The sequence below is a fragment of the Malania oleifera genome, chromosome 2 (assembly GCF_029873635.1).
Source record: "Malania oleifera isolate guangnan ecotype guangnan chromosome 2, ASM2987363v1, whole genome shotgun sequence".
Taxonomy (NCBI): Eukaryota; Viridiplantae; Streptophyta; class Magnoliopsida; order Santalales; family Ximeniaceae; genus Malania; species Malania oleifera.
This window is the reverse complement of record NC_080418.1, coordinates 8,464,018-8,489,641: the sequence shown is the minus strand read 5'-3', so window position 1 is coordinate 8,489,641 and position 25,624 is coordinate 8,464,018. Positions and strand designations below refer to the sequence as shown.

Sequence of the window (25,624 nt, the reverse complement as noted above, 5' to 3'; positions counted from 1 at the left end):
AGAAAATAAGGGACATACTACGCATGTGATCTTTGACCAAGTTACCCTTAATGAAAGTGCTGATTTTGAGCCTTATTTAACTCTTTCTTTCTTTAACCCGTACCCCTAGCCTATATTACAGTCCAAATAAAAGACCTGACCAGATTGGTATACATTGTTGTCTCTAATGATTTGTCAGACTCAATGATTGAGTCTGAACTACGTAATGACCTGATCCTGAAAAGGTACGTAGGCAGCTTGTTCAAAAGACAAGTTCGGTCAAAAGCCAAAACAAAGTGCCTCAACTTAAACTGGGGCAGAGAATGTCATTATGGGTTGGGATTTTTGAGCCATAGTTTCCCTCTTCTTCAGAAAACCTATATCCCCAAGCCTACGTTTCGTCCCGAGTCTTAAAGACCATCTTGAGATCAAAACATGAACTGAACCTGAGGCAATAGTTTAACTTGAGAATTATAGGGGTTCGCAACAGAATAAGGCGAAAGGAGGGAGAAAAGTTTGGGGTCATCGACGAAAAAGAAAAATCAGTCAAAGGGGAATTAAGCTTGACAGCTTAACATTCATGTGCTTCGACTTTTTGAATACTGGTATAAAGTTTTTCCTTTGAACTGACATTTAAGTCTGGTAAACTAGTCATCTTGCATATATGATCTTTTGATATAGCAAAGGGATGTTACAATTACATGGTTGGATATTTCTCAAAGAAAAAAAAAAAAAAAAAAACCTTTTTCATAGTCCCAAGAATAGGGTAATCAAAAGAGTTCGCTAGTATGCTTCCTGTTTCAATGACCTAGAGCTTTGGAAATGTGGTGTACAACCGATGAATAAGGCAAAATCTGAGGAGGTTGTGGCCTTCATATGAAACTGAGAGCTTTTACTGATGCATTTGCAATGAGGCAATTGTCGTGTCAAAACTTGTCTCCCTATCCAATTGCATTAAGCAAACAGGGTTAATATTGGTTGTAGATCCATTCAACCGAGGCAGATTTTTTTTAAGTGAGTTTCCTTTTAGCCAAGTCAATCGTCTCCATGATTGGATGAATTAAGAAAATTGAGCCAAGATCAGTTACAGATGTGGCAAGTATCAAAAGCATGGCCAAGATGAAAGATGAGGTTATTGATCACAGACGTACCAGGGGAAAAGATTCAGGCATTTCCTTCATTCATTACCATACATTTCAGGCATTGCATAAAAACATGTAGCAACATATCCCCATGTTCTGGCACCACAGTAGACAGCATACATGCACTACTGCATTCTAGTCATACCCCTCTTGTCATGCATCTCTTCTGATCATTATCCGAACGACCTTTGTCTCACTAATGTTTGAGTTATTACTCCATGAACTATAGCTCGGGTTCCTACACCCGATGCAAGTCACCCCTTATGAACTATAGCTCGGGTTCCTACATCCGGTGCAAGTCATCCTCCGTGAACTATAGCTTGGGTTCCTACACCTGATGCAAGTCACTCCTCATGAACTATAGCTCGGGTTCCTACACCCGGGGCAAGTCATTCTCCGTGAACTATAGCGCGGGTTCCTACACCCGGGGCAAGTCATTCTCCGTGAACTATAGCGCGGGTTCCTACACCCGGTGCAAGTCACCCTTCGTGAACTATAGCTCGGGTTCCTACACCCGGTGCAAGTCACCCTTCCGTGAACTATAGCTCGGGTTCCTACACCCGGTGCAAGTCACCCTTCCGTGAACTATAGCGCGGGTTCCTACACCCGGGGCAAGTCATTCTCCGTGAACTATAGCGCGGGTTCCTACACCCGGTGCAAGTCACCCTTCGTGAACTATAGCTCGGGTTCCTACACCCGGTGCAAGTCACCCTTCCGTGAACTATAGCTCGGGTTCCTACACCCGGTACAAGTCACCCTTCCGAGAACTACAGCACGGGTTCCTACACCCGGGGCAAGTCACCCTTCCGTGAACTATAGCTCGGGTTCCTACACCTGGTGCAAGTCACCCTCCGTGAACTATAGCTCGGGTTCCTACACCTGATGCAAGTCACTCCTCATGAACTATAGCTCGGGTTCCTACACCCGGGGCAAGTCATTCTCCGTGAACTATAGCGCGGGTTCCTACACCCGGGGCAAGTCATTCTCCGTGAACTATAGCGCGGGTTCCTACACCCGGTGCAAGTCACCCTTCGTGAACTATAGCTCGGGTTCCTACACCCGGTGCAAGTCACCCTTCCGTGAACTATAGCTCGGGTTCCTACACCCGGTGCAAGTCACCCTTCCATGAACTATAGCTCGGGTTCCTACACCCGGGGCAAGTCAGCCTCCGTGTACTTTAGCTCGGGTTCCTACCCCCGGTGCAAGTCACCCTTCGTGAACTATAGCTCGGGTTCCTACACCCGGTGCAAGTCACCCTTCCGTGAACTATAGCTCGGGTTCCTACACCCGGTGCAAGTCACCCTTCCGAGAACTACAGCTCGGGTTCCTACACCCGGTGCAAGTCATCCTCCGTGAACTATAGCTCGGGTTCCTACACCCGGTGCAAGTCACCCTTCGTGAACTATAGCTCGGGTTCCTACACCCGGTGCAAGTCACCCTTCCGTGAACTATAGCTCGGGTTCCTACACCTGGTGCAAATCACCCTTCCGTGAACTATAGCTCGGGTTCCTACACCTGGTGCAAGTCACCCTTCGTGAACTATAGCTCGGGTTCCTACACCCGGTGCAAGTTACCCCTCATGAACTATAGCTCGGGTTCCTACACCCGGTGCAAGTCATCCTCCGTGAACTATAGCTCGGGTTCCTACACCCGGTGCAAGTCACCCTTTGTGAACTATAGCTCGGGTTCCTACACCCGGTGCAAGTCACCCTTCCGTGAACTATAGCTCGGGTTCCCACACCCGGTAAGTCACCCTTCTGTGAACTATAGCTCGGGTTCCTACACTCGACGCAAGTCATTCTCATGTGCTCTCAATTATACATACAAATCGGTTTTCACAAATCATTTCGGTCTCTTTTGTTACATTGGGCCCGGTCCAAAATCAGCGTCTTTTATCTTTGCAGGCTTGTTGCTACAAATAACGTAGGAGAATTCCTACTTTTGCTTTGAAGCGACGAAGCCTACAAAGAGGGGCAGCTGTAGACACCCCATTTTTACCCAGGCCCAATGTATGTATTACTATTATTATTATTGTTATTATTATTTTCTTTATATTATTATTATTATTATTATTATTATTATTATTTTTCATTAGTATTATTATTATTATTTATTTTTACTTCTATTATTATTATTTTTAATTTTTATTATCATTATTATTAATGTTTTTTATTACTATTATTACTATTATTTTATTTGTTATTATTATTATTATTATTATTATTTTTCACTATTATTATTATTATTATTATTATTATTATTATTATTGTTATTATTATTTTCTTTATATTATTCTTATTATTATTATTATTATTATTATTATTATTATTATTTTTCATTAGTATTATTATTATTATTATTATTTATTTTTACTTCTATTATTATTATTATTATTTATTATTATTATTTTTAATTTTTATTATCATTATTATTAATGTTTTTTTTATTACTATTATTTTATTTGTTATTATTATTATTATTATGTTCATTGGTCTTATTATTATTACCTTTATTTTTATTTCTATTTATATTGTTTATTATTATTATTATTATTATTTATTATTTTCATTATTATTGACATTATTTTTAATTATTATTATTATTAATATTTTTACCTTCACTATTATTTTATTTATTTATCTTTGTTATTACTATTATTATTATTATTTTATTATTATTATTATTACCTTATTATTATTATTACCTTATTATTATCATTATTTTTATTTCCTTATAACCATAATGGTAGTATATCTTATTTCCAAAAAAAGAGAAAAATACCAAAAGTTGAAAAAGGTAATGATGTTAGGGTTTTTTTTAAAAAAAAATTTTATAAGGGGGGGTGGTGCGCACAGCCAGAAGAGGGGACAAAAAAAAAAAAACTTCTCCGGCTCCTTCTTCATCTTCTACCTCTTCTTCTCCTTCGGTTTCTTCTTCACAACCGCCGCCACCCTCTCCCAACAGCACTCTCTCTGTTCTAGCCACACCCCCGGCGAACCTCCCAACCTCCAACGAGACACCAGCCGAGCATCTCTGCTCCGCTGCACAGGAGCTCCCGCCGCCATTCCCTGCTCACTGCCAAGCCTCCGGCCACCCTCCCACTCGACGGCACAGCAACCCAGCCGCCTCAGGCTCCTGCTCTTGATCCCCTGCCGCACCAAACCTCAGCCCCGTCGCTCACTGACGTCGTCTCCGGCCACCAGCAGAAAAACGCAGCAGTCGCCCAATCCTCCAGCCACCGCACCATTCCCAGATCCAGTCCGGCGGCCCCTTGTGTCCCTGCAACTCCGACGAACCTGCAATTCCGGTCACCTTCTCCAGCAACAGCCGAGCACCATCCTAGAATTTCCTCCGTCATCTTAGGCTCCTAAGCTCTCCAGTCACCTTCTCCAGCAACAGCCACTCCTCCGGTATCCCCCTCTGCAACTGCTGCTGCTGCTGCTCCTTCCACACTGAACTCCAGCTCCCAGCACCGCCAGCCCTGCAGACCCGAGAAGCCACCACCGAGCCAAGCCATCATCTCCGGCAACCCCTCGGTGACTCTCTCAAACACACACACCTTGTAAACACCCACCCACACGCATAGAACACACACACACAGAACACGCACACACTCACACCCTGCACACACACACTCTGTTGCTCACTGTAATACAGCACACACAACACTCACATACACACACGTATATGTATATATATATATATATATATATATATATATATATATATATATATATATATATTTTATTGTTAGTGTTAATATATATATACATGAATATACCTATATACTTTTACATTTATTGCTATTCCTATATTATTAGCAGTATTAATATTATTATTTACATATTATCATTAGTAATATTGTTACATTACTTGTATCTTATTATTAATAACATTATTGTAATATTTTTATATTATTCCGTTCGTATTTCATTATTAGTAAAATTACTATATATATATATATATATATATATTTTTGGATATTATTATTAGTATTGTTATTATGTTGATTATCATATTGATTTTATTTGTATTGATATTCTATTGTTGTATTATTATCGCCATGATTATTGTTGTATATTATTGTTAAAACATTTGTTATCATCATATTTATATGTATATGAATTTTTTATGTTTTCATTGTCATTATTAATTTTAATGTATGCATGTCTATATTTAGGGTTTATATTGTTTATATCGTTACGAATAATTGTTGATTATGTTAAGCAGTTTATATATGTATTTAGCTATGCGTGTTTCATGATTTAACATTATTATTCCAGGCTACATATCCTTGTCGTGGTAATCGTTTAATTTCTTTGGTGAATATTAATTGATTTGTTCCCATTGTTGTAGGGTTCGTAAAATTTGTTAGTTGATGTTCTTGTTGGTATTTTGGTGGTGCATATTATTTAATGAACATTATTATTGTTGTAAGTATTACAATTAAAATTTGTTTTAACCTTCAAGCTTATACTTTTGTTGTATTTAGGGTATGTATTAAATTTCATATTCATTTTTAGGGTTTCCTTATTTGGATTTGCAGAGTTTCCATTTTATCACGTATTGATTTCCATAGTTTGACTATTTCTATATTATCATATATATGTATTTATTGTTTCCATATTGTTACATATTGATTTCCTTTTTAGGGTTTGATTTTTTCCTATTATTGGATATTATTGTTTATGATCAAATTAAAGTTATATAGAGCCTATATTGTTATTAATAGTATGATGTATACACCTTTTTATTCTAGTAGCATTTATCATTGGTAATTATGTGCTATGATATATATACATATATACATATTGGTTGTGTTATTTTTATAGTAGTATTATGGGTACAAGTAGTGTATTATTATTATAATATATTAGGGCTTCGGTTACTTCATGTTAATATGGTATGTTTTGAACTATTATTATGATTTTGTTAATATGGTATCTTTTGGATTATTAGTATTGTTGCATTACTACCGTATACCTTGGGTTCTTCCCTATTGCTATGTTAATTACGTATATATCTTAGGGTTTTGATTAATTCATACTGTTTATGGTGTTTTTAGAATTTTTAGGATCTAAGCATATATGATATATATATATATATATATATATATATATATATATATATATATATTTTTAGTATTTTGATATATATAGTGATAGTATTATAGTATTGCTATTATGTTTGCATGTGATGAGATGTATTTATGGTATCTAATTACTTATTTTGACATTCATGATATTTTAGTAAGTGTGAGTTGCTTATGACTCTATCACCATATATTAAAACCTCCCATACTAGTATTTTTCCTATAAAAATTTTATATACAATTTCAAAATTCGGGAGCGTATTTTTTTTTAGATATTTTATTGATTTTTATTATCCCTATGATTTAATTGCAAGGGGTATTAGCCTTTGGGCATCACGTACCCTAAGCTCTGAGGGAATATATGTATATATTTATTTATTTTCCTATGTATTTATAAATTCATAAAAAGGAGTAATGTAAAGATTTATTAGATTAACTTAGGGATAATTTTAAATTAATTAGGTGCCGTTCTTAAGAACGGGCGCGTAGGGGGTGCTCGTACCTTCCCCTCGCGTAACCGAACTCCCGACCCCAACTCTGGTAATGTAGACCGATTCTACCCCTAACGGGGTAGTGATCATGTGTTCTAACCGCACTAAAGGTTAGTGGCGACTCCTACACCATATTTTTCCTGAAAATATTAAAATGATTTTAATTTCGCCGCCCGGGGCACAAGCGCTCCCGGGACGTCGCGACAGCTAGGACTGTATTTTTGTTGGGTTGCCATTTTGAGATGTGTTTGGGCACCCGTTTGTACATTTTTTATCGAGCCATGTTCTGCTCTTATATAGACTCTGGTATGGTACTGCATATGTGTATATAAAATGACCTTTCCGCTGCGTATATGATTATGATTGGATGTGTTTAGGGTGCCTGGGAACCCCACGGGGTCAGACCCTCATCCATTGTACTGTATCTTTGGATGTTGTATCGGATACAGGTACATGTTAGATTACATTTTCACCCTTGGGTCCCATTTCGGGGTTCAGGACGTGACAAAATGGGTACTGAAGAATTACTCAACATACTCCTAACCATTTCTATAAGAGTATGATTTTGTCTTTCAGCTACACCATTCTGCTGAGGCGTACCAGACATTGTGTGTTGATTTAGGTGTAATCCCAAGAGGGGAGTGAATTGGGTATTTAAAAAAAAATAATTGAAACTTATTTACCAATTAATCTCTATTTCTTTATTTAACTAATTAATGGCAGGGATTTGAAGTTGATTTAAATTACTATATCAATGAATTCCTTTTTCCCCAATCAAGTGCGTGTGGAGTTATTCAACATACACAACTAAGCTAGATATTGAAATGCGATGCGGAAAATAAAAAGATAAGGGAAGAGAGAACGCAAACACGATTTTACGAGGTTGAGTCAACTCGGCCTATGTTCTCGCCTTGAGCAACCCACTCAAGGATTCCACTATAATCCCTGCTCCTTAAATTGGGACGGAACTTCCCTTACATCCGTTGCTTACAAGAGATACAATTTTCTCCTAATCCGTTGCTTACAAGAGATACAACTCTCTCCTCAAATCCGATTTACAACTCGAACTATGATTACAATATAATCTGCAAAACACTCAATGTTGCTTCTAACAAAACTAGTGAGTACAATTGAAATTCCTAACACATAATCATATGATGAAACCTGAAACTCAGAATGTATGTAATGATATAATCGTTATATGATGTAAGAGTATGATTCACTAACTTTCCCTTTTATGATTCACTAACTTTCCCTTTTATCAAATCTCCCAAAAATATTTATATAAGTCAATGCTTTGGAGAACTTAGGTTAAATCTTTGAATACAAAAAAAAAACTTTGAAGATTGCAAAGATTTGAAACACACTTTATCACAACAATATTTCTCTCAAGTGTATATAGATAACATTTAGACTTTTCAATCAAGTAGATTTTGGAATATTAAAAATATCAAGTCTTTGAATGAAAACTCACTTGAATAAAAAATATCTAATCAATAACAAAAGCTTTTCTCAAGTGGTAATCTTATCAAAATGATTTAATATATGCACACTCAAGATCAATCTCTTAACAAATATTCAAAAGTAGATTTCGTAATGACAAGCTCTTTGAAAACTAGATATTAATCAGCAAATCAATTTAGATGAATAAACTCTATGAGAATAATTCTTAACAAGTAGTGTGATGTACCAAACCTCAACATCAGAAAGAAATCAAGATATGTATATGAAATCCCTTAGTTTTTTTTTGCGCTGATTCGCCTAAGCTTAATGAGTATGAGCTGAAGTGCAGGCAATCGTATAGCTATATGCTCAAGTTTCTCAATTCTCTTTCAAAAAGATGTTCTCTTCTCTTCTCGTTGATCTTAGCTAACGTACTAGGGTTTAGATGTTCAATATATAGGTATCTTGCCCTTAGAATATATCTCAACCGTTAGATTAAAAAATATCTCACGAGTTTTCTTATTAAAAAATAGATTTTTAAGTTTTCCCGCAAGTTCAGACAACTGAGGTCAAAGGCCCAGACGACTAAAGTTTCAAAAAATTAACTTGGACATAGGGTCAGACGACTGAAGTGTCGAGTTCAGACGATTGAAGTCTGAGTTCAGTCTTCCGAGGTGCTTCTGTTAGGTTTTGTGTTTCACCATAAATTCTTCAGGAGACTGAACTTAATCTTCGGTCTTCTGAAGAAATTCTTCAGACGACTGAGGTTAACTTTGGTTTTCTGAAGTGACAACTTCAAGCGACTGATGACCGTTGACTTCAGTCTACTGAGGTTCCTATTTTCTGAATTTTTTTTTTTATATTTTGAAAAACTTCTTTGCTTTCTTTCTTGACCCTTTTATAAAAATATTTTTTAGGGTTTTAAAAATATTTCTAAGTTCATGAAAGTCTCCTAATGATGTTCATGAAATGCATGAGTCCTAAGGTCATTTTAGGGTATATGTTGAGTCTCAAATTAAATCATATGAAAATGTAAATACATGAGTTCTAAGTACCCATTCCCATGACGCTCTTGAACTTGTCGCTTGCATCTTCATTCTTCAACTCTTTTAGTTCCATGGATCTTGCCCAGATATGTATGCTTTATTCTTTATGACTTCCATGACTTGTTATCCTTCCGTGCATGTTTAATATAGTTCATGTTCATAATCTCAATGCACAGATCAAATACCAAGTGATTTGTCATTATCAAAACAGGATTAGACTCATATAGTCAACATTGTGTATTGAGCACAAATACCGTGCTGTTATAGGAATTTAGCAAATGGTCCTGGATATTATTTTATGCCATCATACCTACCATAATACTCACCACCTCTATCAGATCTAATGATTTTCACTTTCCTATCTATTTGTCGCTCCACTTCAGCAACATATGCCTTTAAAGCATCTATTGCCTAAGACTTTTCATGCAACAAATAGATATAGTCATACCGTGAAAAATCATCAATAAAGGTGATAAAATACTTTTCTCCACCTAAATATGGTGAGTCAAAAGGTCCACATACATTAGTATGAATAATTTCCAATAGATTCTTACTTCTTGTGGCTTCTTTCTTTGTATGTTTAGTTTACTTTCCTTTAATGCAATTAATACATACATCGAAATTAGTAAAATAAAGGTTTGTGAGAACCCCATCCTTTACCAATCTCTCCATTCTTTCCTTATATATATGACCTAGTCTTTTATGCCACAAGAAAAAGGAATTTTCATTTATTCTACCACGCTTAGTTCCAATATTATGATGCAGAGTGAAGAGTGTTTCAACAAACTTCTCATTAAGATTAAATTTATACAACCCCGCATACAAACTACTAGAGCCAACACATAAGTCACCTTTCATAAGACGGAAACATTTATGTTCAAAATACAAACCATAACCGTTATTATCTAATCTAGACATGGAAATTAAATTCCTAGAAATATTTGGAACATACAAAGTATCAAACAAGTCTAAACAATGACTCGATTCAAGATACAACCGAACAGTTCCAACACCCATTACAGGCACTTGATTTCCATTCCCCAAGACTATCATGTATTAATTTTCCTTTACGCTCTGGATCGTAAGGTATCCCTGCATCGAATTGGAAACATGAACAGTAGAACCAAAGTCAATCCACCAAGTGTTAAAGGGAACTTGTGTCATGTTTGATTCGAAACATACATAAGCTAAAAGTTTACCTTTCTTTTCAAACCATGTTTTACGTTTCAGACAACTTTGCTTTAAATGTCCATAGTCACGAAAAAAGTAACACTTGAGACCATAATGTTCCTTCCTACGAGCCTCACCACCATACGAAGTACTCGCCACCTTTAATAGATCTTTCTTTAAACCTTTCTTTGTTTTCTTTCCTTTACTTCCAACTGCGTGACTCATGACATTTACTGAATATTGTCCCTATTGTTTAACTCTTGCCTCTTCTTGAACTAACATGCTTGCCAATTCATTCACATTCTATTTTTCTTTAATTGTGTTATAGTAAATCTGAAAAGGCCCGACCGAGGAGGCAAAGAGTTTAAAATAAACTGAACAAGGAAGCTTTCATTAACATTTATTCCCAAAGTATTAAGTCTAGTAGCCAGATTAGTCATTTCTAGGACATGTTCATTCATTCTTTTGCTGCCATCAAATATTATTGTGGTTAGTTCAGCCATCAACCTTCCTGCAAGGGACTTATCAGCTGAATGAAATCTATCCTCCACTGCCTTTTGCGTTATCTAGTTGAGGGAGTGTTGATTTAATATTATTTGTTATATACATTCGCATAAACATCATACTTAATTTGTTCGACCTTTCCCATGACTTATATAAAGTTCGATGTTCCGAACTACGGGTTTCAGTAATAGCAACCTGTTTATCCATTCGTAGAGCTAAGTCTAGATCTAGAATACCAAGGTGAAACAAAATTTGCTCATTCCAATAAGAGAAATTTGTCCCATTGAAAATCAGAACAGAAGAAACCAGCGAATGCAATGAAACAGGAACAAACACTACAATAACACAAAATGCTCACTACATTAATGCTTTGAGTTTAGAACATTTCATTAGTAAATTGCATTCAATCTTAAGATCAACTTATGCAATATACTAGTCCTTATACTTACTAGTAATTTTCATTCATCCAGGCATAATTGATAACCTTTATAAAGTTTGATTAGTCTGTCACCTTTGGGCAGACATCCCAATCTCACTATTATTCTTCAATTATCCTGATTAAATCAATGATTATTTGAAAGTTGGTGCACCTTTGGGCCAGCCATAATATTCAAATAACCATTCTGTTATTATTCTTTACCAGATTATATTTCAATCAATGTTTACAACTTTTCTCAGTAAGATCACTTTGGTGACAACATGCTAACCATAATAGAAACATTAATTGATTCCTTATTTAATAAAATTTATCCATAATTTACAGCAGATAATCAATTCCCCAATATAAGAATTTTACTAACTTACTTTCATGTAAAATTCTCTAACTTATGCATGCATAACATGTGAGTGTTCCATTATTAATCAAGTTATAATAAAATTATTTGCATGTATATCATTCAGCAACCCTACTTTAATATCACTATATAGGGGAAAACCGTCAACGGTCCACATGTAAGAAAATTTTCAGACCAACAAAAATCCCATAAATCCATCAAATATCACATATATTTTCAGTTTGATTCCAGTAAACAATATACCCACAAATTTTACCCAAGATCGAACAAAATAACCATAAGCGATCTTTATATGAAGGAAGTTCATGACAATTCCAACATGACTCTAATACCACATACAGGAAAATTTTCAGATGCTATTATTATTTTTTTAGGATAATTTTCATAAATATACTGCAGCCAAAGATCTTCAATTATCACAAACTTCACATCAATAACCTTTATGCGAAAAATAAATAAATCACAAACTATAAACTTTACATACCAGAATCGGCCATATCGAACCTATCGAGAAGAACACCCAGAGAATTCGAAGAAATCGTTTCTCCCACTTTTCCTCTTTCTCTTTCCTTCCTTCATCAGATCTATGAGATCTCCTGATAATTAGAGAAGTAGAGGCAGAGAGAGGACAATTTCTTTCTTCCTATTTTTTCTTTGCAGCTAACATTACCATGTAACTAACCCCTTAGAGCTTATGAGCTTAACTTTTCCTTTCTCTTCTTTAGCTCTCTTTTCTTACTCTTAGAGCTTAACTTGATGTATAACATGCCTTTATAGCTACTCCACATAATAGTAGCTAATATATATTATATAAATATATAAATATATTAATTATATACATATATATCTATATATATTTATATATAGGAATCTCTTCAAACTTCCACCATTAATTTCTCATATTAAATAAGCTAACCCTTTAGTTAACCCATACAACCATGAATTCATATCCTTATCATATGAGACACATACCCTACCGTGGGATCCATATTATTCATGTGGGACATATCCTTTGGGATATAAATCCTACAAGTTAAACAAGCCAAGTGGAGTTTCGTTGCCTTGATTTATGGCTTAAGCCAAAAAAGGAATTGAATATCCTTCCGTATCTCAAGTTTATTGTTATATTTGTACTAAATTCCAACACTAAATGTCTTTTCTTCAAGGAAAACGAGTGCAATATCATATGATTGCACATAATATTTAATATAAATTTAAAATACAATAAAAAAATTCTTATTTTTTCGTTTTCATTTCTCAAATAAAATCTTTAATCCATCCTGATAAAAAAGTTAAACATGAATTCTCTCAAATTACATTTTTTTTTTTTAAAAATTATTATTATTTTTATCTTGGCCCATCCAAACATAAAAAAAAATTATTATTTTTTTTTGAAATTTTTGTGGATATATAGACATTTTAGAAATGTTAAAAATCAAATCAAGAAAGAGGAATCTCCTTTCTTATAACTAGCCATATGCACGCGTGTTTCATGATTTTCTATTTTTTAAGACTTTGTGCTCCACTACTCTCTATTTTTTTTAGCTTTTTTTTTATAAAGAAAATAATAAAAAAAATGAAATAGTATAAGGACATTTTGGAATATTTGTAAATAATTATAAGGATATTGTAACATAATTATGAGTAGCTAAAGGGATAAATGTGACATAATTATAAGAATATTTTAGGATAGTTGTGAGTAGTTAAAGGAGTATTTTGGGATAGTTGTGGATAGTTATTTGAATAAAGTTGACATTTTTGAAAGATGACACAATTTTTTTTTTTTTTTTTATTACATAGGAACTCCAGCCACTAACACGCCATTCAGACTCCCTAGTGCGGCACCAAACTTACGGATCAACGTCCTCCTCCTAGGTCTCGCTGATTAGGTAAAGTCCAGAATGCGGACAGAGCTTCCGTGCATCAGTTGGACGTTCGATCAACCCAACCCTCGGGACACATCTCCATTACTATCAACGGTCCCCGTTGGCTCACAGAAAACTCTCACCATCCACGGTCCCTGCTGGCTCACAGAGCGAACTCTCACCATCCACGGTCCCCGCTAGATCACAAAGTAAATTCTCACCGTCCACAGGTACCGCTGGTTCCGTGAGTAAATCTACCTAGAATTGAACCTCCGATGCTCCTTCTTACGTGCTGATGCCTTTCCACCGCGCCATGCCCATGGGGGAAGAATCTCCTTTATAGTATTAGAGAAAGTAGCCATGGGCACGCACTATATGTGTGCTCCACAAAACTTTTTTAATAAAGAAAATAATAAAAAATTAAGTAGTATAAGGGCATTTTGGGATAGTTGTGGGTAGTTAAAAGAAATATTTTGGAATAATTATGGTTGATTGTTAGGATGCAGATGACATTTTTGAAAGATGACAATAAAGTGAAAATTCCCTTTATAGTATTAGAGAGTAGAGAAGAGATAAGAGCATTTTGAGATAATTATGAGTATTTATAGGTATAAATTTTACATAAATATTAAGGTATTTTGAAATAATTAAAGGAGTATTTTGGAATAATTAGTGATAGTTATAGAGATAAATTTGACATAATTATAAAGCTATTTTGGGTAGTTAAAAGAATATTTTAGAATAATCATTGGTAGTTATAAAAATAAATTTGACATTTTAAAAAGATGACACAAAGGGAGAATGGGGCTTTCTATTTGATTGTATCGAAAGACCCAATGAATTGGGATTTCCCTATTGGGCCAGGTCATTTCGGGGCAAGCTGATCGTTTATGATGAAGAAGATGAGCTTCAAGAGAATGATTCGGAGTTCTTATAGAGTGGAACCATGCAGCACTAGACAAAATTGGATTTTGGAAAAAATCATCATCATTATGGGAATGTACACGCGATAGAAAAATTATGTCAATCCATTGCCGCTAACCCGAGTGAGCATTCAAATATCTGCCCTACATTCATTCGTGAAGGTACTCCTAATAGACTGAAACTCATATCAACAGGTCTTCCATCTTGCAAATAAGGCATATCTTGTCTAGACAAAATTTTGGAAATGATACCTTTATTTCCATGTCTTCCAGCCATTTTATCGTAGTATTTGAGAATGAGAATTTTAAGGTCAATTTGATATCATTGTTGTTTCCTGTTTTTTGTTTATGTTTCTCCAAAGTGAAAAAATAGATAATAAAAATGTTTTTTTTTTTTCCATTCTGTTTATATTGCTAGTTTTCAATTGTTCGCCAAAAAATTAAAAACCGAATTTTATGATTTAAGTTGTTTTGACATGTTATCAAGAATTTTAATATTTAGAATAGTTTTTTTGGATTAAATTATTTATTTTATACACTTTTAAATTTAAATTAAAATCAAAATTACATGATAATATAAAATTTAAATATAATTAAAATATATATATATATATATATATATATACATAAATTTTAGAAAATAATAACAAAGTCAATCATAAACTACATTTACTATTTTTCAATGGTCATGTCTACTAAATTTTAATTGTAAATTAAAATTTAAAAGTAGAGCAATTAAGCAAAATAATTATAATAAATTTTATTTTTATTATAATAATTTTTTTAATTGCATTATTCATAATTTTATTATTTTAATCATATTTTATAATATTTTAATTTAAAGATGAAAATGAGTATTTTTTTAAATTAAAATTTCTATTTGTATTAGTTTTATAAATGTTAACCAACCTAAAGTTTTAATTTTTAGTTTCTGTCACTGATTTTTTATTTTCATTTCTCTAATTTTTGAGTCATATAAAATTCCTTAAAATTTGAATTCGGGGGAATTTATATAAAATTTAATATAATTTTTATTACATTTTATGCTACTACAGAAAAAAAAACTGAAAAGTGAAAATGGTTGCATCAACTTCCAGGTAGGCGGTAGCCACGCCCGGCCTCCGCGAAATCACGTGCGACCCGTCGTCTTCATCGATACGAACCAACAGAAACTCCAACCCTACCTTCATTAACACCTGCACCCCACAACCTATCCTCTCTCTCTCTCTCTTCAATGCTTGAATTTGCACATGTGGTTGGTGCAGCTGCAGCAATCAGCTCAGAGATCATGTGCTAGACGGATAAGGTTCTCCAGATATTTTCTCCGAAGAAAAGTTTAAGGGCTCTGGTTGATATATTGATCGATATTTTCTGGACCCACATTCCGCCTCTCTCCTTTGATTTTTGAAATAAATTGCCCTTTCCTTTCCCCGATCTCTCCAAGCTCAAGAACAAAAGAGTAGGTACAGAGAGAATCATATCATCGTCATCTTCATCATCGTCGGAGAAATGGAGAATTGTAATTGCAGGAAGGTGAGGCCAAACAGGAGCGACGCTCACCTGTCGATGGAGGCAGAGACCAAAATCGAGGAGGAGACGAGAGAGTACTTTGACGGCGTCGTTCCCAAGCGCCATACCAAGCCTCAGCGCAGCGAGTACTCTTCCAATTACGCCGACGCTCTCTCCAATTGCAATCAAATTCCCGAATATGACGAATTCCAACGCCTCGAAAGTGATCCCAAGGTTCTCTTCTCTTCTTTCTTCTCCAAACACATTCAGATCCATATAATCTCGAATTTCAGCTCTGAAAAAAACACACCATCTCGAATTTTCATGCATTTGTTAATTTGATTGCGCGCAGAAACTAGTTTACAGCGGAAGCGAAACGCCGGAGGAATTCGTGGAGACGGAGTACTACAAGGATCTCAACTGCATTGACAAGCAACACCACACGGTACACCAATCCACCATATCACAATGTGATTTGCTTTTGGCTTCGGCTAAGATCATCTCATCTTAAATGCTTCCAAAAGAAAAGAAAAGAAAATTTCAGTTCTTCACCTTATGAGATCTGGTGTGTGTTGCGACTGCAGACGGGAACAGGGTTCATCAAGATGGAGAATGCCAACGGGAAATGCTTCAGCCTGGCGCCGGATTCTGCCACCGGCTGCCACGGCTCCGGCAGGGGAAACCCGGCCACCAACGATTGGATTCCGGTCACCGCCGATTTGGTCAGAATTTAAACTGAAAGGAAAATGTTTTGGTATGGGGGGTTTGAGAAAGATCTCTAACTTGAGCTTTTGATTGGGTTTATTGTTTGCAGGGAACTGTTGTTTCTGACAAACCCAAGAGGAGTGACAATTGAAAAGCCATGGATGGAAAGCTAGATTTTGCACATCTGCTGTGCATTCTCTATTAGTTACTTTCTATGGAGTTCTCAGTGTTTGAAATTAAGCGTAACACTAGTTTGAAATAAATTAAGCTAGATTGTTTGTGTTTTGTGGGTTTCTTAGTTATGTTTTAGCTCTAGTTTTCCAAAGTACTTTGGTAATGTTTGTGTATGAATTTTGAGATTTTATTAGAATTGGATGTGTAGATTTTGATAAAACATACTATCAAATTCTATTGTGGGGTTTTTTTTTTTTTTTTCCACATTTACACAAATTCAAATCCAAGTTTCAAAATTCATACTTCTAAATTGGATTTGAATTTATGTAGATTTTGAGACTTAAAAAATGAAAGTTGGTACCATAGTAGGCTTTGAAGAGCTGGAACATGATACATCCATTGAGCTAGAAGAGTGGATGGATCGCAGGTTCACCATTCTTGTCCTATGATTTAAATTTTAACTGAAAGAATGGAGCAAGGTCCGAACTCAGACTTTCTGGTAATTAAAGATGAATCGACATTCGGAACAAGGTGCTCAATGAATAAGAAACCTAATGGTTGAAATGGTCATGGCCATCGTTAAGTTGATAGTCATTATTACCCAAAATATCTTTTGGCTTCTCATCCATTTAAGATCATGGAAGATAAAAGAGAGGTTTTATATGCTATAGTAACCAAAGAAGAATCAGCTCCTTGCACAGGGTTGCAAAAGGAGTCAACTAATAGTTAAAAGACAGAAAGAAATAGCAAAGCATACAAGGAACCATCCAAATTGCCCAGGCATTGTTCTGATATTTAATTTTCCTGTTAGAGGCATTATATCTTACATTAACCCAATGTTGACCTCAAGCAGTAAGCCATAATAGTATTCATCACAAAATTTTCTCATATATATATTTTGTGTTTTAGGTCATGTGTGCTTTGTACTCAGTAGCAATTGAGTAGTCACAAAAAACTAGTGTACTGTCTCTAAAAATGCAAAACTATTTGGGCATATTAGGGCATTACCTGCGTTAAGTTGGCTCATTAAAAAGATTAAAAATGAAAAAAAAAAAAAAAAAGAGGCTGCAAGAATGGTTGCCAAAGAAATGTTACATCAGCCACAAGCTGTCGATAATAATTGAACTTTTAGCAATATTACATCAGCCCCAAAGAAATGTTTCTTCTGCTGGTTAACACATCGTCTTTCATCCAACAGGTTCACTAATTCCTCATTCCTACTCCAATGAAAGTTAAATCCCAATCCCCTATTCCACTCATTCATCAATTGCAAATGAAATACAACATAAGACCTTTTTCTAAGTCGCCCATCAAGAAGGCTGTTGTTAATATACTTGGAATAAGTAAACACATGAGATCAAAACTTGTCAAGCCATATTGGCAAATTATCAAGTCAAAGATCACATAAGAATCAATTTGCTGCTCATACATAGAGGATGTCCTTGCTTACAATTTCATGATATTAAAGTATGTTCGATTCAAATGTACTTAAAACACAGGTATTTGGTCTTTATCTCTTCACATTATTTTGCACTTATAAATTGGTCTTCCCATCACTCAAGTAGTTTTATATTGCTACAAACCTCTACAGCCCTCAATTGAACAATTTGAACTGTACTTAGAACAAGGTAGCATTGCCATGGTCAGCCATACATATCAAAAAATGGCTTAACAAATCCTTCTTCCAAGTCGGCTAACATATGACTTTTGAGGACTTCGAATATGATCATGAAGCCATTAAACTCTGATCTAAATGTTAAAAAAACAAGGGAAATATGATTTCTTAAGGTTCTTATTTTGCATTTAAAGGCTAAAAATTTACTGTGTTGCCAAATTCCAGCTGGGGCGGTATTAACAGCAGCTTTTCTGTTTGGAGGGATAACCATGAACAGGGGCTTGATCACATTGCCCATTTACATTGCTGAGCCAGAGCCACGCGTCAAATGTCAAGAACTTCCACTGTATTGGTTCAAGTCTGTCGGAATAGAACTCTGAAGGCTATGATCTGTATGGATACAGTTGTTTTACGGACTATGCGTAATAATGCTAAGGACAGACTTCATATATTGCTAGCAGTAGTACGGCTGCCTACTAAGCTAGGAGATGTCCAAAGTACTAAGCTAGATGATGAAATTCACTTTCTTATGGATAATTCTCACGGATAAAGTCCATCTCCAACCATTAAAAAAGTACAGTCTTTTGGATAAGTTCTTAGATGTATATATATGAATAAATAAATAATATATTAATATATAATTGAGCTCTGCAAAGATAAAAACACAGTTGAGCTTATCTTTGTATCCTTTTCCACAAACAAGACCAAAGGTTTCTTACTTTTCTACAATGCCCCATGAACTCCATTTTTAGAATAAACTCACTATCATATATTACTCATCTCTCTCTCTCTCTCTCTCTCTCTCTCTCTCTCTCTCTCTCTCTCTCTCTCTGAGATATTATATATAATGAAAGTGCATGCATCTGATGATTATGGAGTTGAGTCGTATGAAAGTGCAGTTGATATTTTCTTCGCTTCTTGCATAAGTTCTTGAACTGAAAACTATGATATTCTTTCATCAGGAAATCTGTACATCTAAGATAAAATGGTTCAGGAAACTAAATATTATATATCACCCACATAAACTACAACGATTCTTTCTTTTCCTAATCCAATGGAGGAGGTGGAATTGATGGAAGCTAAAAATGAATAGAGCAAGCAATGTGTCTTTTATGTCACTTGTTATGAAAACAAGGGAAAGGCGATTTCTTAAGGTTCTTATTTTGCATTTAAAGGCTAAAAATTTATTGTGTTGCCTTATGTTATCTGTTTCGCATTAGTCCTATTGGATTGGGTCCAGAATTCATTTAATTTTGTTTGGATTTAGAATTTTTGGATCCAGATGTTCTTTTTTTAAGTAAAAAAAAAAAAATTCAAGTTTTTTTGGCGGGGGTTGGTTTTGATTCATGCATGCTAATTTCTAGGAAGGGGTTCAGTGTATATGTCCAGCATGTATGTCATTTAGATCTAGTTTTTCTGGAGGTTACTGTCATCGTAAACTATTCTATTGAGAACCAAAAGAGCGTTTTCTCTGTTGCTCAATAGTGTCTTTACATATACATATGCTTATATATTAGATGGAAGTACTCTCTCTCTCTCTCTCTCTCTCTCTCTCTCTCTCTCTAAGCACACACACACACATTGTTGGCCGACAACCTAACAGCTTAAGCTCTTAGGTAAACTGGTAATCTAACATTGTATCAGAGCCAGGTTGCTAGGAGGTCTAGGGTTCTAGTCTTGTTGCCTTGTAAATAGGTGTTGTTTATTGTTTGTTTATCTCACTCCACGTGCTGCTGGGCCATGTGCGGGGAAGAAGGCTTGATATACATTGTTGACCCACAACCTAACAGCTTAAGCTTTTAAATAGCATAAATAGCAGCTGTGGATCAAACACTCTAATGGTTGGGCAATGTAACTATTGTCACCATTAAGCAATTAATAACTGTATACTATAAAAGGTTTGCATATTTATAGTATAAAATAATTGGAACGAGCAATTTCATAAATTCCCATTAATGATGGATATTGTTGACTTGCTTAGCAATTGTGCCCCAAATTGCTTGGACACACAGTATGTTTAGATTTCAAGAAACAATAATAAAAAATGGCAGACAGCAGGACATGAACTGGAATTGCTGCACTTTATGCACACAAGAAAAATAAACATCTACAAATATTGCAAATTGCTCATTTTTATTTTTTAATAACTTTAATTGAATATTTAAACATCAAGTAAACCTCATTAAGATATTAAAAAAGAAGAATATTGAATTCAAACCTCATTCAGTGCATGACAGAGGTCAATTCATGATAATGAGAATGGTTGCCAATGTCAACTAGACAACCTAGTTCATTTAAACAATCAGAGAACTGGAACATTTTACTTCACATCTCCAACAAAAATTATGGAATTTATAAATGCTAAAAAAAATAAAAAATACAATCTTCAGATTTTTTTATTCTTTGATGAAAAAATCAGATCATGAAAATGAGACTGGTATGGTCAACCTGCCTTCTTGAAATTTAGGAAAAATTAAAAGAGACCTGAGCTACATGCATTTTGTGGAAGCTTATAAACCACTATCAACAAATAGAAATCTTACTGCAAAGATGACAAAAATCAGAAAACTTACCAGTGCAGGTATACTGAATTTTATACTGCAGCTTTCCATTCTTCATTTTTTAATATATTTGAGGAAGACTAGCTGTGGAAATTGAAAAAGGGGTGAAAAAAAAAAATCCTAGCACATGCCATAGTGCAAATGCAAAACTGAACAGAAGTGTGTAGTTCTGTTACACATTCTTTGCCTTTAATGCATCACAAGCTTATCATTAGTTAGATATTTTTTTCTAACCAAGAACTTTACATGTGTGCTTCAAATAGTAAACTGACTTCATTCATGTAATACAAAAACTAAAATCAGTAAAAATGCATATACTGAAGAATTAAAGTTACAGTGCTGAATAACATGTTTTATACCGAAGAAAGTAAGTACTCAGTTGGAAGGCAACCAATTCCTTGAAGCAATCGTCTCAGAACAGAACCTGGCGGATCCCAAATCATGCTGAGAAGTATGAAGTTTTGAGTAAATGAAGATGACAGTAGCATATTTAAGATCTTGGGAAATGAAGTTGACTAGAAAGCCTTCTAAAGGTATCCCATCTGCAGTTTATAGAAATTGCATTTAATGGAAACCAGATAGATCCATAAATTATCAACTTTGTGGAATATTATTACAATACAATAACAAATGATTTCAAATAATGTGCAATTAAAACCTGATAAATTTTTCCAAAATAATAAATAAATAAAATAAAACCTGATAACAGCTTTAAAGAAGGATAAATCAATCACAAAATTTTTATTGATCAGTATCAACTGCTTTGACTATACTGAAATATTATTAGATAGACTAAAAGGGTTCAACCCAATGGTTTAATTTGGATTTCCCATATGCATATGTCTTACTAAAGAGCTGAAAACCGGGTTCCCAAAGGGAATGGTAAATTTGAAAAATAAAGTCAAAAAGGAGCTTTGTTCTATAATGCCTCGCTCCAAGATAGACAATGATGTAATGGGTTTGTGCAAGGAAAGATAAAAATGCGACACCTTGTGCAATGCCATACCAGGAGTATTTCTTCTAACCACACCTTGATTCAAGATAAACTTTTTAAGTTCTACTAACATTAGATTACTCTGCATTCTACTGTTCTTTTCCGCTCCCCATGGTCACATCCCTTCCATCTTGATGCCCACAGCTGAGCAAATCTTGGACTAATATAAAGAATGATCATGATTACCATGGTTCATGGCTAATTAAAGTAGACACATGTTAAAACTTAAATAGAATAGATACAAAGAAAGAAATTTTTGTTTTCTTGATTAAACCAACAACACGTGGAATTTTAAATTCTAAATTGAAGTCAGGAAGCCAGTGACAGATCATTGCTCTATAATCAGTTCCGCTTAGTCTATAAAATCAGGTCTAACCTGAATCAATGAGTTTGACATAGATGATACTATAATTAGCAATCCATTTGGAAGTAATGTAAAACGACGAAGTGCATTGAATCATTTCTATTTGACTCTGACCTATATTAAAAGGGTCGAGATATTTCGGACTGTTTGTTGATAGACATTCCATAATGAAATTGAAATGCTTCCTAATATCGGCCATTAGAATAGCCTGAATTGAATGTTACATTGCCACAATGTATGACAGCACTCATACTTACTCCCTCTTGGGAGGATCATTGTGCATCCCTACTAATTCATTGCTGGTTGTTGTTAAGCCTCAACAGTCACAATACTCGCAACAATCATCACAAAAATCTCACTTGTGGCAAGTACAGTACTAAACTAGTTCGTGGAGCAGTGTGCACGTACACTTTGTGAAGGAATTGGTGTTGAACCACTTACAGTAGGGTACTTGAGACCACTCTAATAAGAGTTGAATAGAAGGCTTTTCAGGGATTTGAATCCTTGTAACTTCTCTCTGATGGTGAAGACCAATCCTATACCACAAGGGAACCTAAGGAAGGACGAAGTCTCTGCTGAAAGACCGGATAAAAATTTCCCGCTTTTTATTTTTATTGATTTTCTATTGGTTTCATAGACTGGATAAACTTTCCGTATCGCTCCACATTTCTATAGATGTTGTGATTGAAATGCATGGGACATATCTATAAACCAAGTTTTAAAATTTCTTTCATTTTTACCGAACACACAATTAATGATCATAACCATTCCTCGACTGGATGTTGCAAGGTGCTTGACACCTTCCTTGTACATAATCAAACTCCCAAACCCATTTCTTAAGATCATTCTAGGATTTTCTCAGTTTTTCCCTTTGAAAAAGAATAATAAACTATATTTGTTCTATTCTTTAGTTTTCTCAAAAACTTCACTTTTCCTCCTTCCTTTCCTCTTTCTCTTTATGGAGCACCCCTGCATTGCATCATCCTTACAGGATCCAGCTTTGACAGCTTGGTGAGTTCACTCAGGATTCTAGAGAGTCAAGCCATCTTCTAGTTTATGGTGTGCTCATTCTTCTTTTATTTTTGCTTACCTATTCCTTTGTATTTAGCTCTTCTTTTGCTTGCATTGCTAGGTGTTCCATGTTTGTGTTGTATTTTAAACAAGGAGTGCAATTTAGTTTGTTATTCCAGAATTTGTTGTTTCGTGCATGCTTGATTGTCATAAATCAAACACAACCATCTTTGAGAAGGGAAAATGGGGAATGTGCAATCTTGATCAAGAGAGACTATTAAGATAAACCATCTTTGGAGGGTGGTTTTAGCACTATTATGGCTATGCACCAAAAGAAAGGTAAATGTGCGTGTGAAGGAAAAATATCACATTTAAAAAAAAAACAGAAGAAGAAGCAACAAAGTAATTTTTTCCTTGATGAAAATGGGGATTGTGGGACATGCTTTTTGTCTTTTAAGTAACTCATCACTATTGATTTCATGTGGTTACTTAATGTTAAACAGAATAATCAATACAACTATTAATCAGTTAGCTTGACAGTAACCAAATAAACTAAAATTATAAAACAAATGTAAGAGCTTAGACTAGAAAATATGTTATTGACTAGAAGCTCAGAGTGAATAGAAGATCTCTGATCAATTGTACTACATACAGAATCAATTAGAACAATAGATTGGTATTATTATTATTGATAGTATAAAGTGAAAACAGAACTTATTATGACATGGTCCTAGTTTGGCTTGGTTTTGCAAAGAAAGTAAAAGTGCAAGCATAAAATAGCATTCAATCCAATTCACTGTGTGTGTGTCCATGAGAGAGAGAGAGAGAGAAAGAGAGAGAGAGAGAGAATCTAATGATAATCCAAAGCGGGAAATTTATAGTAGCTGAAATGTATCGCAAGGTGTCTCATAATGATAGAAAAATGTCTCTATCATGTTCAATTGTCTTCCAAAAACCAGATTAATAGTGCCATATGAAACTGCATTTTTCAGAGAACGTACATCAGTCAAACTCCTAGATGTTCACCTTTCAGAGAATTTGCATTTGGAAGCTGCAGAGCATTTTTGCAGGTTGCCAATGGAACTGCATGCTTCATTTTCACTGTCATATGCATAAGAAGAAGATGGATTGGCATTATGAGGGAAGGAATTGTGAATTTGAAATTGAGATGAAGCTTCTGCAGGAGAATTAGCAACTCCTTGTATGCCTCCACTTCCACATTGAGAATATGATGGCTTAGTACCCATTCTGCTAGCCTGATCCCATTGAAGCATGCAATAAAACACACAATTACCAGCATTTAAGTGCATCCGGAAAATAGGAAAAATCTCATAATTCTCATAAGAATTTAAACGAATGACACAACAGACTCAAAGAGTTTCTGGACCAAACTCTCTTTTACCAACTACCTCAATTAATGGTATTCTGTCACTGAATTCATTCTGATGCTGTTCTGACACCCGAAATGAGTTTAACACATAATTCTCAATCCCAGGAGGTACTACTGCAGATCCCTGTCAAAATATAAATAATGCACTGAAAGGAGAAACACCAAAAAAAGAAAGTTCCCTAATAGATCTAGTTAAATACTATTAGCAATATTTCTGGAAAAATACATAATTACATATACAAGATTTCAAGATTTCAAGTTTCAAGATTTCAAGGTTCTAAAACAAAAACCATGCTTTGTTTTTATGGATTCAAATTTCATAAAATTTAACTCCATTTTGAATTCAACAACCCACTTCCAATCTGAATTTGTTATACTGGTTGGCACAATCTAAAATTATGTTCCTTGCTAACATTTAGAATTTTGCTTTTATACTTTCTTAATTCTGTTTATAGGAAGTGTTTGCCAGATTGGGCTTCTTTCTGTTTAGATTTGTCTCTCTCATGTGTTATAAATCTCACATAATATAGTGATAAATAAAAGTAACAGAATATTAATAAAATAATATTGGCCAAGTATAAAATGTAAATTCTAAAGGTAAAAAAAGTAAAAGTTAATGACTATCCCTTAGTTTTTTTCTTCCTGTTCAATTACCACTTTACCTAAAAGCTTAAGCTGCTAGGTTGTGGGTCAACAATATATATCAAGCTTTAACACTCCCCCACACATGCAGCCCAACAGCACGTGGAGAGATGATAAATAACACCCATTATAGGGAACACAATAATTTTTTTTAAATACCACAAAATAAATGCGGGCAACAAAATTAGAACTCAAGACCTCCTGGAGACG

General features: G+C 34.7%; 2 protein-coding genes across 11 annotated transcripts in view; one reads left to right on the top strand and one right to left on the bottom strand.

Moving 5' to 3' along the window:
• Nucleotides 1–15,434: 15,434 nt before the first annotated feature.
• Nucleotides 15,435–25,624, bottom strand: part of LOC131147732 (transcriptional activator FLO8-like) — a 37,906-nt gene continuing 27,716 nt past the window's right edge. For 4 of the 10 annotated variants that reach the window (XM_058097271.1, XM_058097274.1, XM_058097270.1 and 1 more), the window contains 3 exons: nucleotides 24,792–24,896; nucleotides 24,409–24,638; nucleotides 21,164–21,555 (listed from right to left, as the gene is read on the bottom strand). In XM_058097271.1, coding sequence (XP_057953254.1) covers nucleotides 21,504–21,555; nucleotides 24,409–24,638; nucleotides 24,792–24,896 — 387 coding nt within the window. In that variant the 3' untranslated portion in view covers nucleotides 21,164–21,503. Of the gene's footprint in view, nucleotides 21,098–21,163; nucleotides 21,556–24,408; nucleotides 24,639–24,791; nucleotides 24,897–25,624 lie in introns of those variants that run through there. The other 6 variants (XR_009134912.1, XR_009134908.1, XR_009134911.1 and 3 more) reach the window with 3 other exon arrangements.
• LOC131147734 (uncharacterized) lies at nucleotides 15,666–17,057 on the top strand. The gene is made up of 4 exons (XM_058097275.1): nucleotides 15,666–16,192; nucleotides 16,311–16,403; nucleotides 16,543–16,680; nucleotides 16,773–17,057. The coding sequence occupies exons 1-4, from the start codon at nucleotides 15,959–15,961 to the stop codon at nucleotides 16,812–16,814; spliced, it is 507 nt and encodes a 168-aa protein (XP_057953258.1). The 5' UTR covers nucleotides 15,666–15,958; the 3' UTR covers nucleotides 16,815–17,057.